The sequence below is a fragment of the Oxyura jamaicensis genome, chromosome 2 (genome assembly GCF_011077185.1).
Source record: "Oxyura jamaicensis isolate SHBP4307 breed ruddy duck chromosome 2, BPBGC_Ojam_1.0, whole genome shotgun sequence".
Lineage (NCBI taxonomy): Eukaryota > Metazoa > Chordata > Aves > Anseriformes > Anatidae > Oxyura > Oxyura jamaicensis.
Window position 1 is genome coordinate 117,083,496 of NC_048894.1, and position 17,950 is coordinate 117,101,445.

The 17,950-nt window shown below is 33.9% G+C and overlaps 1 protein-coding gene across 4 annotated transcripts in view; it reads right to left on the reverse strand.

The window, feature by feature from the left end:
* Positions 1-17,950, reverse strand: part of ST18 (ST18 C2H2C-type zinc finger transcription factor) — a 195,164-nt gene that overhangs the window by 65,778 nt on the left and 111,436 nt on the right. For all 4 annotated transcript variants that reach the window (XM_035318970.1, XM_035318968.1, XM_035318969.1 and 1 more), the window contains 2 exons: positions 4,449-4,503; positions 2,521-2,551 (listed from right to left, as the gene is read on the reverse strand). In XM_035318970.1, coding sequence (XP_035174861.1) covers positions 2,521-2,551; positions 4,449-4,503 — 86 coding nt within the window. The remainder of the gene's footprint in view (positions 1-2,520; positions 2,552-4,448; positions 4,504-17,950) is intronic.

Genomic DNA, 17,950 nt, shown 5'->3' on the forward strand with positions numbered 1-17,950 from the left:
TGTGCAAGAGAACTTTTAGTTATTTTACTTGACAGAAAACAAATAAGCAAATAAATGATAATAACGACAAAAAATACTTCGGCCTTAAAGTGATGTTTTCCTTAAAATTTAATTTCTAAGTACTATTTCTCAGGAAAAGATTGATAATAACAAAACCATTTGCCAGACTTCTTGGTGAAATCTTGGCTTTCTTGAAATCAGTAGATTTTATTTATTTATTTACTTATTTTATTTTTGGCATTTAATTCTGTTAAGCAAGAATGCAACCCTAGAAATTTATGATAGAAATTTTCATACATTTTTGGTGTTTGCAACTCTTTGTTTTGCTTTTTGTTTAATTCTCTACTTTTGTGAAACAACTTGAAGAAAAAGAAAGGCTAACAAATACTCTAGAACCAATCAATGTTACAAAACTAATAATAATACAATATGAGCATGTAAGCTTATGTAGTGTTTTTCATGTATAAGTATCCCAAGGCACTTTGTAACAGAAACTCAATAAGGAGTGCAAAAGTGCTTTGTCAGATAGGATAAGCCAGGGGAAAAGGGGAAATTAATTAAGCATGGATTTAAATTTGTCAGCCAACACAGCATTTAGAACCTTGCTCAGAAAAGACAGTGGTTCCAGTATCTGTATCCAGGGAATGAAATAGACTTTTTCATTCTTTAATTCTTGAGGAATGTTCAATAGTTCTTCCACAGTAATATGGGTGTGAGTAATATGAATATGTTAGGCTACATTTTCAAAAGGAAGCCCCTGGGTTATTTTTCACACACGAATAAATAAATTCACAAAAGTTGATCACCTGACCTGCATGTCACTAAAGCATTTGACTGCTGAAATACCCAATATGAATTTTTGAATAGTAGAAATCACAAACACCAGGTTAGGGGATAGAATATATATATATATTTCTTCTGTTTAGTGTTTAGTGTTTAGTTCAGTGTTTTAAACAAATGTGTATTTCTTTACAGATGTACTGCACACCTCTGCTAGAAAAAGTAATCTGTGACTCTGTATTTCCTAAAATAGCATGTATTTAACAGGGAAAGCAGAACTGCTTGGGAAAACCTATAGTAATTGATAATGCATAAATTACATCTTCCCTGATGTTGCAGAAACTTGCACATCCTTTATTTTTCAAACATTTTTCTCTGAGGAACACATGGACCATCCTCATTTTTGGATGACTGCCTCTTTGGATTAATGCATCCTTCTGGTGCATAAATTAGGGATGCACAGAGGAAAAAGGAGAAGCACTAAATCTCAGAAAAATGAAGCTGTACAGAAAAATGAGGTTCAGGGTAGAGCTGAATGAGTGCCTCACCATGAATATTTTATCTGAAAATTTAGCCTCCACTTCTGTTTGTCAAAAATATATAAGAAGTTTATAATTTCCTCAGTTTTATTATAAAACAAAACTCTAAAATATAATGTCTTAACTGCAAATAACTTCCTATAAATATTTCATGCCCTATATTAAGAGAGAGTGGCATTTTGATTGATCAAATAAATTACATACTGCTGCTTTTATTCCCTAGATGGATGTGCCCGCAATCACATACTTCAGATGCCTGCTATGCTTAGAGCAGCTCACTAGTGTGTGATGAAGAAGACTGAGTATAAGAAGTTAATTTAAGCAAAATTCCCAATAGTTTTTGTAAAAATATTTTCAGGATTTATATTGCAGAATTTGTGATTTGGATGAATAATTCAGGATTTACCTGTAAATATTTTCTGAGGGGGATGTGTGAACTAGTGTGAACTAAATGTATGAGTGAACTTGTCCTAGTGAAGACTCAAATTTGATTGTACATGTTCTTTGTTGAAGATTTGGTGCCAATGATATAGCAGTCTTTCCATAATTTTATCCTAGACTTGTGGAACAGCTATTGGGAACAGATGTAAATATTACTAAAATCAAAATAGTAATATAAAAATTTGACTAGATTATTGTTGATATATCCTTGAAGAATTTGTTTTTGACTGAAATGTCATGCTTTACACAAATTTAAGAAGTACTTGCTTCTACTTCAGTAAAATGTGAAACTCAGCAAGTACTTGATGAAAAATTAGTAATTTGTGCATTTAGAATTTACAGTAATTTACAGAGACTATCAATTTTACAAGTCATCTAACAAAACAATATAACGACTAATGTCTCTTAGAATGTGGAGATGTTAAGATGTTATAATATTTATTACTGATCAGAAATCATACTTTTTTATTGTGTGCTCTGACACTGGCTGCAGATAAAGACAACCTATCTGAATCCTGAACATTATATTTACTGCATTATTTTTAATTATGCTTACATAATTACTGCTAAGCTTTTGACTTTTATTTTTTTATATATTTAAAAAGTGAATCTGCTTCAAGTTTCCTATGTCAGAGAAATACTAAATCTATACATATTGCAGCATTTGCTAGATTTTCTATTAAATAGCTATACCCTTGGTATGAATTTATTGATATAATCAGAAAATACAACTAAAAAAATAAATGACATGAGTTCTTACCTGAGCTCTTGAGCTATAGAGTCCACTTGAACTGTTAACAAAAGCAGAAGGAAAGAATAAATTAGTTTATACTTCCAGACTTGTGCTTTCTTCAGCCTTGCACCTGCCTATCTGATGACAGAGGAACAGCTATCAAAACACAGGTGATTATTTCATGCTAACCAGAGGATTGTAGCTACTAGTGGCAAGCGTTAACTGAACAAATCATTCTCATAATTATTTTAGGACACATAAAACCTGGAGGATGATCTTCATTGGAAAAAATCGAAAAATAATAAGAAAAACTAAATAGAAAAAAAAGCACTTGTGTTTATTGAAAGTGTAAAAAGTCTTGACTTCTTCCAAATTTTAATTCAATTTGGGAATGATGAAGGCTGGTGTTTACAAATACCTGTCCACGCAAGGGTATACAGCATATTGACAAAGTCAACAGGTGGTTCTAAGGCTTACTCATGTTGCACAGGCAACTTTTGTTGTTTTGCTTCTGAGAAAATATTCCTGATCTATTAATTCATATACATATGTGTATGTCTGTATAAAAATATATATATAAAAAAATTATTAAGTTTTAAAAATATGTAATTAACATTTTAAATGAAAAGAATATGAATGGTAAATCCCCTATTAAATTTGATTGAAGTCTATTAGCTAAAACAGACTCTTCCAACTGAGAAGATATGCACTAATGCTGAGGTGTGAGAAACATCCCTAATCAATGTGTTTCCTATTCAGTAGCAAGTCCTCTGTTCTTATACTCTTGAAGTATATATGCATTTTACAGTACTTTCAGAGAACATTACTGAGGGATGTTTCAAAGACATGATATGCTTATGTCTTTTGTATTTATCACCTCATCTGTGGGCAGTGGGCAGCATCCCCACTCGTTTTCTCTCTGTCTTTTTATCAGTAAAGTCTAACATTTTTCACCCCTTTGGTCATTTGAGACTAGATAATTAAGCCAAATTGCACTTTAATTTTTCATTCTGACCACAACTCGAAGCTGAAGGCACAATATTAACAACCCAGATCTACTGAGTTGTGACAAAGAATCAAACTAGTCCTTTTTATTTTTATTTTTTCCCTATAATCCTGAGAGTGTACAATTCCCATTAAAATCAGATTGAAAGATGGGTGCTTTGCACCTCTGAAAACAGTCATAAGCAAAAATGTTTGCAGGGAAGGCAAAACTTTGTCATTTAATTTAACATGTCTCCATTTTTCAGTCATTATGAAGAGTAACAAAAAGTGTTATGAATTAAAATAAAAAGTTATTTTCCTGAAAGGGTTATATTGCTAGTCAATCATGTTTTCCAGATGTTGAGATCATTAAGGGCTTGTTTGTCTCTCAGGACTGCATTTCCATCTGTTCTTTACAAAAAGAGGAATAGCTGGGAAATGAAACTATGTCATAACTTTGCAAAATCAAACACAAGCAGAAGTACTGTAAAAAAACACAGGGTTCTCCTCTGGTGCATACACCTGTGCCTTTTGTTTAAGTAACTTTACTTTTGGACCATTTATGCAGGTAATTTACTGATAATTAATGGCAGTAGGCAGAAAAACACTCAGGTGGCCTAGACAAAGTTTGGTACATTATTTTGAAGGATCCATTCAATATTGTCTAGCTGAGGAAAGAAGTCCCTAAATAAAATCTTTGTTTGCTTAATAAAAAGGGTACTTTTTTTTTTTTTTTTTTTTTTTTTTAAAGAAATAGTTCAAAGTAAATATCAGACAGCAGATTTCTTTTCTTCTTTTCTTTAAGCCATAACTAATAACATTGTGCCTCTTAATGCCAGCAGTCTGTGTCATGCCTTGATTAAAAAAGCAACCCTAAGGAAGCTACACACTCTCTTACTGCACATTAGGGACTGTACACATATTTCATGGTGTGCTGGGCACAGGGTCGTGGAACTTGCTTGCTAACTCACCCTTGGTTCCTTTTGAGCGTGTGCGCAGCTTTTTATTTTCCCCATCTGCATCCATCTGTAATATTAACACAAAGTTTTTAATTCATTCCTTTTGCCATTGAGAAAAAAAGTCTCCAATGTTTTTTTTTTTTCTTTTCTTTTTTTTTTCCACATTTCCAAAGTGTATACAGAAAGAAGAAAAATCATGCCTTATTAATCTTGCCAAAGAGATAAAAAGCCATCTGTGAATATCTAGTAAATACCTAGGAGATACCTTTAATGATACAGATTTGTTTAATAAAGTGATGGTAATGAATGAGTCTTTAAGGTTTAATGACAAGGTCTACAGGTGTTAGCTTAAGGCATAAGGTTAGAAATTGCAGTGTTGTGTGACTGCTGCTTTTAACATCCACCTCCTGGAAGAAAAGGTCCCCAAAAGCCCCAGTGCCTACAGTCATGCTGCATAATTGTAACTGAAGCATATCTGAATAGCTGCAATGGAACCTGCATCTGACAACTTCATCCTTAGAACATGAAACCCTCTTGCTTGAATGTGCATAATTGCACAGATAGAGTTTTAAAATACTTAAATCAATCACTTCTCATAGAAGTTTTGGTCAAAAAGACAGTTACAGATTTGTATGAATTTTGGGGAGAACATAGCATCCAGGTTTACATTTCACATAAAATAAATAAATAAAACTTATTACTAAAAAAAAATATAAATAAATAAAAAAAGAGCTGCTACCATAAGATTTCTAACTGAAATAAGGGATGTCTTGCAAGAATCGCTGTTCTCATGACAGTTTTGGCTACATCTAAACCAGCAGTGGAAATATGCACCTTCTGGTCTTGGATCTGGCCCAGACCCATAATTGTAGGGGCAGGTTTTCAATCCATGGATTTTATTACAACCCCCTGAAATTCAAAGGGATTAAGATTTCATGTTCTGGTGTGGAGAGCTGCAGTGACATGCAGCAAACTGTATAACAGTGTAATGTTGAACATGTCCAGAGAGACAAAATCCTTTTCTTTCTAAAACTCTTAATTTTTAAGTATTGAAGAATCTGCCATAAGGAATTTTTGTCCAGGAAAAACAGCAGGAACTCTAATTTTCTTCAGTCTATGGTAGTATCTTTACATTAAATCTCAGTTTCCCTCTTTGTAAAGTGGTGATGATCCAACACACTGCAGAAGAAGCAACTCCCATGTGTTTCTGCAGATCAATATGCAGGAACAACTGCAGACACCATCATCTGATTTATATAACTGTGCTGGGCAATAGGTAGATGCATTCTATGGGTACCAGAAGTTGCCAATGCCTGACAACTGTGAATCTTTCACTGCAAAAGGTCGCAAGACAAGAAGCAATGTCAGCAGATCCTCTCTACTTTTTCACCCTTCCTTACTGAAGATCAGCAGCTTTGATTTGCCCCACAGGGGGAAGATGCAAGAATCTGTTTGTGCCTGTTTCTGTGTAGAGAGTTTAAAGATCTGAGGATTCTTTATTTTTTGTTTTACATAACTCAGATAACTGAGATGTTTTGGAAGTCTAATCTGAAAGAACATTGCAGAATATGACAAATTTGACCTGAGAAAGAAAAAGAGTAAAGCCAGCCTTTCTAGAGGTCAAAAAACATTTTTCTAATTTCATTTTTAAAAAAAAAATATATATATATATATATATATATTTCTGTTCATTGCTATATATGGTTGCAGTTATGATATACAGTTACAGGAATCAAAGTACCTATTTGTAGGAGAGAACACAAGCATTTGAAAAGACTATTTATGTACTTGAAGAAGTTTAATTCTAGAACCCAGGTTAGCAATATCTAAAATGAAACTATAAATTGATCAAAATGAATCTCAAACCCAGACAATGTTATATTTTCTCTGTTTAAATTTACATCTGATGTTGATTATTAGAAGGGAAGAAACATAATTGGTTTGTGTTTAAGTAGTGGGGTTGAAGTAAGACTTTACTTGTTACTATCCTTAAAACCTGGAGAATGAGTTTTTGCAATGTGACTGCAATGGTAATGGGAAACATGGCTCTGTTCTCTGATGCTGAGTTGTGATTGAAGGCACTGACCTGCCATAGACTTATAATAGGGGAGCAGGTGTGGCAATGATGGACTTTAATTTCCTTTAATAAACCTTTTATGTGCCACACTTTTACTGCCATTCTATGCTCTCCAAGGTCCTGCACATAATAGGTTCATTACTTTTGATTACTATAGTCTATTGAGACAAACAACTCCAGAACACACTATATATTATGTTCAGTTAAACCAATATAGACTATTTATCCACTGTGCATTATTTCACCTGCAACTCTACAGACAAAATTAACAACAGCTCCTGTAAGCTAAAACTATTAAAACCACTGGTACTCCTTTGTCATCATTTCATAATAAATACCACACCAATCACAGTGCTGCTCTTTTAATTATGAAACAAAAAGTGCTTCTGAACAGCAGTTACTTTGGTCTAAATAGCATGTTGCATTGTGATGAATATTTAAAAACTGCACAATGAGTGAAAACCAACAATAAAATCAATGTAGGTGATTTTTCTATTGATTTTCTTTCCTTGTAATAATTTGAAATTATGAGAGATGCTTAATCAACTCAAACCTAAAATTTATTGTGCTGTTTAGACCAGTGTATAGCACATATTAAAAGAATCATCTTGTCTAAGTTGCATTAAAAAAAAAAAACTGCTTAACTCACAAAAAGTCCTATGCATTAGCTTGAAAATTATACAGAAGTAACTGAATAAAACTGTGAAATATTTTAAGTGTGTCAGCATAAATATCCCTCCTGCTCAAAATTTAAATACAATAGCCTTGTTGTTTTTTTCTTCTTTCAGAGATTGTCTGACATGTAAAAAAAAGTGAACAAACTTCCTCACTTCTGATTCTTATGTGCATAGTGATCGTTTTACACAAAATTATATCTATAGACAGTCCACAAGAATAATGCAATACTTTTAATATATCCTTGGTACATTAAAGGTGTTAAACTCTAAAAAATAAATTCCATTTAACTGTTTTAGAGGTAATTGTTATCAAGGTGTGAATTTGAGATATATTACCGTTGTGTACTACAAAGAGTCAGGGATGATTAACCCTCCCTTTTGGTACATACACTATCATGAGACAAAAAGCCGTAAAAGATAGACTGGTCATATCTGCACAAAATCCATGCACAATATTTTACTGTTTATTTTTTTAGCTATCAGGATAATATCTAAGTGATCGCCAGGAAAATTTTATCAGGAGCTGCAATCCCATATTTGTTAGTGGCAAACTTCACAAGTAAAAATACATCCAATAATACATAATTCTATGAATAGTGGAAGGAATTTCACTGTCTTATAACTATATTCTCTGACCTTATAACTAGATTCTCTGATATGATGGGATTTAAACTTCTCTAAACACTTTCTTTTCAAATTTAGTTGAAACTCTCTAAGGGACATTAAAGGAATTAGTGGAAGAAACTAATTAGTCAGAAACACAGAAACAGAGAGTTAATATATATACAGTCCTAAATCATTGGGAAATCTGGCTAAGAAATAAGTACCTGCCTTAAAGTTCCTTAGTTATGCTATATCTCTGTGATTTGGAAATTTACCGTGTATGGTAATGTTGAGTTGTTTTCTGCGATCGTGTTCTGAAAATGTTGATGAATGCTTTCTGCCTGACTTAGTGAATTTCAATCCTCCCTCCACCCTTCCTTCATTATTAGTTGAGACATCAGGCTAAGTCATTAACTAGATCCCAGAAAACAGACTGGAGTCACCAATGATACTGCATATTCTGCTTGGAGAAAGTGGAGTAACTTGCTTTGTGACTGCTACAGGGTATTCTTGTTTGTCCAAATGAATTCACTGGTGGAAGAACAGCAACCATACTTTTTTGGCAAACTATTTCAGAGTTCCTGGGTGCAGAAACCAAATGTTACTTTTGTTTGCCCTGCAGTCAGAGGATTCAAGAGCAGCACCTGGAAATACTTCCCTGAGTGAAAGAATTAGGATTTGGCTCTGAGTTTGTTTTTTTGTGTGTGTGCCTGGAGTCTATCTGTGCACATGTGCATGTACTGATATTATAATGGGATCCAAGAATATGACTAACGGCTGAAATAGGGCATGTGCAATAAATGTTAATAATAATAATAGTAATAGCAATTATTCCAATTTACTTGAACATTTTTAATTCTCAATTTTGGAAACTAAATTGACACTACAGTCTTGGTAGGATAGTTTTACAGCACATTACTGTGAAAAAAAGTTATGACTTGAAGAAACTAGTGGTGCTGATACATGTAAAAGCGAAACAGACCTTCTGGAAATAGTTATTGTAAGGGCTATGCACTTTCTAATTTGTAATATAAACTTTGGAAAAGCAAAAATTAATTTACCTGAGTGAGTGTCACATTTCTGGAGTGGAAGTCTGATTCCTTTAGTATAACTAGATAGAGGAAACTAAATCACCAGTTTATCTTGTGGTAAGGTATATGAAAGTTGACATTTTCCTGTGATTTTCCAACTGAAAGTTACATTTAATTTTAAAAATGAAATTTGGCAAACAACTTCTCTAGGAAAAACCTTTACTGGTTTTGAGAGGTCAGAAAATAGCTTTTCTCTACTTTTCGAAGTGTGTAAACTACATAAGACTGTAAATGCTACATCTGTCATTAGACTGATCAACTTAGCCAGAAAAAGAAAGACATCTTTTAAGGCACACAAATCCATCCTTAAGTCTCAAGCAAAAGCAAAAAATTCCATAATTGAAGCCAGACACGACTATGCACTAAAAACCTCTCTGTGCTGTACCTATGCCCCAGGTGACATGATACAGTGTGTTTCTCTCCCTAAAATAACTAAAACCCTTGGAGTAATTTTTTTTTCAGTGCTTTGGTAGCTACTTTTTAACAACTCATTTAAGAATAAAACAATAAAACTCATTAAAAGGGAATTTTGTCATAAGAAAAAAGATTTTTTAAACAAATCATACAGCAGCCAGTCTGAAGATTTTCTACAGCTTGTCTGGAAATACAGATCAGAACTTGCCTGTTCTGTGAATATATGTGTGTGAAACATATCTTTCTGACACTCTACTATGTCTATTATTATTATTATTATTATTATTATTATTGAAGTATTAATGGAAGACTGATGGTGAGAATTACAGGGCAAGAAGAAAATGCAAAGTGGACCTAGAGCAACTTCTAGATAAAGTTTATATATTCTTTTTACTGGTTATAAAAAATCCAGTCCAAAGACAAAATTTTCAGGAACATTGCACTGTGATTTGTTCTTTTCTTTTAGTCACATTTATTGCCAGAAAGAAGAAATAAATAAATTACAAAGTAAGGCTATTACTGAAAATATGCCTTGTTTGGAGGTATTGATTATTCGTACCCAAGGAGTCATCCCACCTTTATTTTTGAAACTTTTGCTTTAGTTTATACAATGCTATACTTGATTTCTTTAGGAGGAAGTTGAACAACATGGAAATAATTGGTTCAGATGCATAAGTACATCTACTGAATGCAAACTTTGTGTCTATAACATATAAATTATCAACAATTTGGTTGCACGTTTACCTATTTTTGTAATATAGATATTTTTATATTGAAATCACTGCTTCAAAATATGCAGCAGCAAAATAAACCTTAAATTAGAGACAAGCTTGAATAGCTTTGTTACAAGAATGATTTATTTTGAGTCTCACTTCTGATTTCTGAGTTGTCACTGCTGTTGTATACTTCATCCATGCAACTTTGCACAACTGGCAGTGCTGAATATAAACCAAAGCCATATGTTTACATCCTTTTGCCAAACGACTACAGCAAATAGTTCTATTATTCCCTTAGGTAACCAATGTGTGCCAAGTATTTCTATTAGTCTGCTTTACCAAGGCTTTAGAGGGCAGAGTCACAGCTTTATGAAATTAAGGGGCAACTGCTAGCTTTTTAAATTTAGGGAAAAATTATATAGTCTACCATGCTGAAATGCAACTCAGCATAAGTTGATGTGTGATCCTACTTTCTGGAGGCTTGTTTCCTGGATTTTTATTTTTGATGTAGTTCAACATCTTGTCACTATTTCCTGGGCTACTATGTACTAAATATCATTTTTCTTCCTAATGAAAAAAGGAAATTTCAATATTCAAACATATAAATGTTTTGACATATAAAGATCTTTCATAAATATGAGAAAGTATTTATCTGACCCTACTGGTTTATAATAATAATAATAATAAATCACTATGCATTAATCGGGGGAAAAATAAACAAAACAAAACACACACACTCACACACAAAAAAGCTGTCCCTCACCAATTAAATTTAAGCATTGCATTATGAAATACATTCTCACTCCCGAAGTCATATATATTCAAAAGTATTTGTGTTCTTGTTGCTATTTAATATTAATGGCTCATAGTTCAGAAACTTAAAAACTAGAATTTCTATGTATTTACAAAAGTTTATACCTTTTTCAATATCGCTATTTCTGATCCTTGAAGGCTAAGACTACTGTTCTTAAAACAGCAGATGTTGTGGAAGGAATATTGTCGCAGTGCATGAGACACTATACTAGTACTAATATAGAGATGTATTTTCATTCGAATTATTTTTTTTTTTTGTAAATAAATTATCCTACCTTTGTGTGTTTCCAAGTTAAAATATGTACAGATTTCAAAGGACCAAATTCGTCAATGGTTGTGCTCAAGATGCCTTGCCTGATTTAACAGATAATCCTGAAATTCATTCACTAAAACAACAACAACAACAACCAAAAACAAACAAACAAACAAACAAAAAACACAAACATAACTGAACCCCAGCCATAGCCTTATTACATAAAATATAGCGGAAATGGGACACATATAAAGAATTTTTACATTGTGCGGTTTTTCAAAGGTGTGTTACATAGGCATCGATGATATTTTAAAAGGCCGAAATAATAGTATTTTTTCTTTCACGATGTTATTTTTTTTTAACATTGTTAATGTCTTTTCCCATAGCTTATCAACTTATAAGTGAAGTTTTTCTCAATATACAGACAGAAAACCATAGTTTCTATATGTAGAAATCCTGAGACAAACACTTTTACTGCATCAGAACCCTTTCAAATGAGTAGGATGGTTCAGTACGTGATGTGAAATAAATGACATGCATTCTTATTTTTTTTTTTATTTTTTACTTTGAATATCAGCATTTAAAGTTGGGCAGACTGATAGTGTTCTTACTGTAAGCAAACTGACATCTTTGGTATTTCTGCATTCTTAATTTTTATTTGTTTCTGTAAGGAAACTCCTGCCAAATCAACAATAATGATGAGAGAAAAAGAGCTGAATCTTGTATATGAGTATACAGTACTGAGGGCCTTATATTCAGAAATAAGGAATACCCACACACTTCAAACAATTCAAAGAAAGTTGAATGCACTTGCAACCTGAGAAAATCTATGATTAGCTATTATATAGAGGTTCTATATTAGCATCAGTCTTGCCACTAGTGACCAAAATATAAAATTTTATTGTCACTTGCAATTTCAGAGGTACTTTTCAAATAATATCCAGTTTATTTAGTAAAATATATGTCTTCATTCTACCTAGTCTAATTATAGATTAATGACAAAATTTGAAGATAAACTTCGGGAACTTCAAGGTGAAACTTTAAGTATTCATTTAATAATATCTGATTAAATTTTTCCAACAAAATTTGTTGTGTTATATTTCTGAAATTGGAAAGGCTCATTCTAAACTGATTCACAGGGAGGCTGGAGTTTATTGAGTGACTAATTTCTGCTTGAGTCCCAGTAGATAGAATATTAGTTGCATCTCATCAATAACTTTTAATTAAAATAAATAAGCTTTTATCAAGTAGCAAAACAGACAGCAGATGCAAAATGACGGAGGGGAGAAAAAGCAGAACAAAACATCCCAATACTGAAAAGATTTTCAGCAGTTTTTTAGACAACATGTTCTGGAAAAAAATAAAAATAAAAATGTTTTTTACCCTCAAAGGCCTCTTTCCCTGTTATTTTATTTGAACATCCAAAAAAAAGAGTTTTTAAGGCTTTCTACCTGTCTTGTCTATGTTCAAGATAAACTAAAGTAAAACAAAATCTCTCTGAGAATACTTATAATAGTGAAAAAAGAATTTTCTAAAGCCTAAAACTTAGCAGATTTGTTTAAAATCCTATCATGTTACGTATTTATTAGCAATGTATTTTTCATTTATTTTCTCAAAGATTGCCAGTACAGAACTAAATCACATAAGGGAGTAGCTGTAAACCCTTTGAGTTTCCTAATGTCAAACTCATTAGCATTCGAATAACCACACAGCAGCACATCATCTGCACAATTGCAATTTTTTACTACTTTTAATAGCGTTTCTCAAAGGGCTCATTTTCAACTTTCTTCAGTGGTTAGTTGGTTCTCTGGGGAAAAGGAGCTTCCTGACGCTCACAGCTTCCACTCAACAACCAGGCCGTTTGCTGTCAGAAGCATCAGCCCTCTGCCCTAACCCCATCTGCTGTTTCTCTCATCCTAAGGGAGAAAGAGTTAAGACAGCACAGCTGAGATCCACTTGGGAAAGTGCACAAAGGACAGGAAAATGTACAGAACTTTTGCATTTAACTTTACATAATAAGCTAATACATTGAAAGTCCTCCTTTAAAGAAAATGAGCCTGGGCTAGATGAAGGATGGGGAGGAGGATTTAAAATTGTTTTGGAAAGCTACATGCAACAGTGCCATTTGCTATTTTACTCCCATCTGCCTGGTACGCGACATCATCAGCTATCTTTGAAAAGCAGAGCATTATAGTATGACAAAAGCAAGACTTTATATAAAGCACAGAACTTGACCTCTCTTCTCTGTTTGATTAAAACAGAAGTTATTGGTTAATAAGTTTAAATGTATTATTTTTTCCCTCTTTCACATAACACAGTGCTGGCAATCATACAGCTGATTTACGGGTGAATATTCACATTTGAAGATATGATGTTTCATAAAAACTCAAATACAATGTCATGAATCTGTCATGTTACAAACAGGGTGTGTAGGATTATGCTGTTTCATGGGATGTGACATACCCTTAGTGGAATATAAACTGTGTGTCATCCCTGTCCACTCTCCTAGAAGCAATTTACATTTCAAATATTTTTCTGGGATCTGATACTTCAGATAGCAACCAAATTCATTTTGGAGAGTTAATGTTGATTTACATCAAAATCTTATAAAATAAATTAATCATATTATTATTATTATTATTATTTTAAAAAGAATATTTTATCCTTATCAAATTGACCATAGACATACCAACTGGAAAATTAAGATTAAAAAATTAAGAAAATTGAGATCTCAGCCTCAAGAGGTCATCTATCTAGGTTATTGGCAACTCTGATGGTAAGATTGTTGTTGATGGGAATAATATGGAAATAATTTGTCAACAAAGGTTCTATGGTGGGATCATTCCCCTTAAGACCACAAGTCTGTTGATGTGAAGACTTTTGGCTCAATATATTCATGGCTTGCATGAATTCATTTATCTGTTTTAGTAAAAGATTGGGAAGGACAAATACCTTTGATTTACAGGTGGCGACTGATGCCTACACCTTATTCAGGTTGAAGGAGGTGATTGTCCCCCTCTACCACAAGGCCCCACCTTGAGTGCTGCACCCAGGTCTGGGGCCCCCAGCACAAGAAGGATGTGGGGCTGTAGGAGTGGGTCCAGAGGAGGGCCACAAAGATGATCAAGGGGCTGGAGCACCTCTCCTATGAAGACAGTCTGAGGGAGTTGGAGTTGTTCAGCCTGGAGAAGAGAAGATTCCAGGCAGACTCATTATGGCATTTCGATACTTAAAGGGGGCTTATTAATAAGATGGAGAGTGACTTTTTACATGGGCACGTAGAGATAGGACAAGGAGGAATGGTTTTACACTAGAAGAGGAGAGTTTTAGATTAGATGATGCCTCACCTGAGAGGGTGGTGAGGCACTGGAACTGTTGCCCAGAAAGGCAGGGATGCCCCACCCCTGGAGGTGTTCAAGACCAGGTTGAATGGGGACCTAGGCAACCTGATCTAGTGGGTGACATCCCTGCCCATGGCAGGGTGGCTGGAACTAGATTATCTTTAAGGTCCCTTCCAACCTGAAACATATTATGGTTCCATAGTAACTGAATTGATTTTTTTTTTTCCTGACATTGAAGCTTGCCTGTCTACAAAGAAGACCTTCACCCTTTTCAAACAGTACTTCATTTCTACTAAAATGATAAACTTTATAAAGACACAAAGATGGAATAAATGAGTTGTTTGATTTGTCAATGTAATGGTTCAGTGAAGTCACCTGGAATCTTTGCAATTCACTCTGGTTTATAGCCATTCCCCGTGCAACATGATTTTGTACTGACTCTTAAGTGCCAACCTACTGAGATCCATGAGTCATATGAGGATACTGATGTGAATCACCATTTGGGCCCTGATCCTCACTATCATATCTGTGTGACAAATCCCTTCAAGCAACTGTTCTTGTTGACCCATTGTCTACAGGTAAAAGTCCACCCATTCGGGTCAGATTACCAGAAAATTCCTGAAAATTTAGTAATACTAATTCTACAGTTAAAAGTGATATTATCCAAAGTCTGGGGTTGTTTTCTCTGTCAGAATTGCAGTATAAAAAGCTGTATGACATCTGTAAAAGATGCCTAACCACTTTCTTTGAGCATAATGGATATAATTTCCAACAGATTCATTTGATTTTATCTAATTTATCACATCACTATTTGATGTATTGCAAATATGAAGATGAAAAAGCACAACAGTTTGTGATTTGTTAACTCAGAATGGACGTAACAGCTAAGGAAACAAAATCCAATGTGCTCACCATTTTGATCTAAGAACAATTTTCATGTTTTTACAGTGACAATGGTTTCTCTTTTTCAAGGTAAAATATTCAGTATTTGAAAGTATAAGTCTGTACGCAAAAGTTGCCATTACAAAAAGTAAAGATACATTGAGCTCTTAACTACAGTCAGATCTTTATCCTGCACATCCTGAATTACATAACATTAAGTTCTGCACAAATGTATGGGTCATCTCAGTGAGACCCTTAAACACATTTGTAATGTTCAGCACATGAGTAAACAAATTAATTTTATTCAGCCTTCTGAAGTTACACTGGAACATACTCACTGGATTACACAGGGAATTATTGGAAATCAGAAAGGAACTACTTGGACAAGTTTTTTTTTTTTTGTTTTTTTTTAATATAGTTTGAGTTTCAGAAAGGAATTACCTTGGGGAAGAGTACTCCCCTTTGCACTTTTATTAAGTCTACAGTACAATCTGTGATGTGAAACAGGATCATAACTGCTTCAACTATTGCATTTTCTTTCCCAACTATGGGGCTGAACTTTATGTTATTTATTTCTACCCCAAGATGAATAGGAGGCCACATTACCAGTGCAAGACAGCTTCATAACACTTGTAGTTGTTCTTCCAGTACCTGTAAAAATACATGCTTTGCACTCATTCTATCTTTTAAACATGACTATAATTCCAATGCCATGTGCAAGATCATATTTCGCCTAGCAGAAGGGTTTAACTTTCACCTGATTTAAGCAACAAACTATCCCTCAAAGATGCCTGAGGGTTTGCTGTAATTAACATAACTGCATTTAGATGCTATTCATGACTGATAATTCCAACACCTTGTGAACAAAAAAAAAAAGGTTGCATGCTGTAAACATTATAAACATATTCAAATAAGCTTAACACAATCTGCCATGCTTATTTCTGCCTAGATCATGGACCAGCGAAATGGTTAATGCAAATGGATTTATAATTTGCTTTGGGGGGCCAGTTTCTTCTCCTTATTTATTAGCCCAGCTGATGGGGCAGATTTGATGAGGCACTTCTGGAATAATTGAGTCATCACACAAAGAAGGCTGCTAGCATTCAGAGTGGTTTTATCAGCAGCAAGCAGGCCTGATTACTGACAATTACACTCTGATCCGGTGATGGAGGAGAAAGAGCCAACGAGTGGGAAATGTCCGTGTTTCTATCCAGGAATAATTTCTACATTCATTTTACATGCTAAGTGTTTCCTATCTCTGCATAATAAACTGTAAACAGGAATAGATGGCACAATGTCCCTTAATATTTCCTGGTAATGAAGACACAAATGTACAGTGAGTGCTGATAAATATAGATGAAACATAAGCTATTCTCTGAGTCTGTATTGTTACCTTTAAAATAAATGCATTTTGGTGGTAAAAGCATAATCATAGCTAATGCAAAAAAATGACAGAAGATTGAAGCTGTCCTTGTAACTACACAGAAACTTTGTAAAAGTCCTGTTAATCACCGCTGTTCTAGAAGCTCATAAGCTGAAGGTGATATACAGGAAAGAACACCATTTTGTTTCTCAATAGTCAACTATGTAGAAACTCCTTTACTTTGACATGGTAAAGGAGAGCAACAACAGTGACCTCCATTAACACTTCAGGGATAGAGCACATCTCAATGCTAAACTGAAAAACAATGAAGCTGGTCCTGGAAGACATTTTCACGATGATAAATTCTCATTTCCCTCCCACCAGCCTTATGATAGTGTTTATAACGAATAACAAAGTTACACTATAGAGTTCATGAGCTGTGTTTAGCGATGTATTACTGTGTTTGGGAGTTTTATTTATTTATTTATCTACTTAGAAACCTATTTATTTATTTATTTATAACAAGCAAAATGCTATAAAATGTCTGTTATTAACAAAATGCTGAAAGCAGAACTTTGGAAAAATCTGTTTCTTCTCTGACTCAGGGAAAAACAAAACAAAACAAAACAAAAAAAAAACATGGAAACAGACATACCAAAGATCTGAAATGTGATTTTGTGTTTGTTGATGGGCAATTATAGATTTCAGCTGGAAAATGTTAATGCCCTAGTCTAGGGAGAGTTCTTTTTTAGAGTTGATCAGGCATGAAACACTGAATAATAAACTTCTGCATGCTTGTTTATTCCTTTTCCTCTTTTTAAACTAATTCATAGCTTCAAAAGAACTAAAAGTTATTCTCTGTTCTCCTGTGGTAACTATGGTAACTATGTTTCATTAAAGTAGCCACTTAACTTCAAGGCTTGTGTTACAATGATATGCATTATTTGGAGTAAAAACACACCATAACAACCTTATGATTTCAGAGCAATTTTAAAAGAAAGTTCAAAGAGCATGCGTCACTGGTTCTGGAACACAGGGTTTATTTTATTTTAAAACCTGTTTACTCTTTTTCAGCCTGGATGACTTTTCCTGCATGGAGTCATCTCTGTTGTGAGGTACTGTGTAGGGGGACCACTACTCCCTTCAGCGAAAGATAACCATGCTCTGCTCAATGAAGGGGTCCTTAGTAGCTGCAGGATTGAGGCCAGAGTGAGACTCCTGAGCACACAGATCGGTATAACTAACAGCAGCAAAATCGTATTGCCTTAATTACTCTGTTACAGC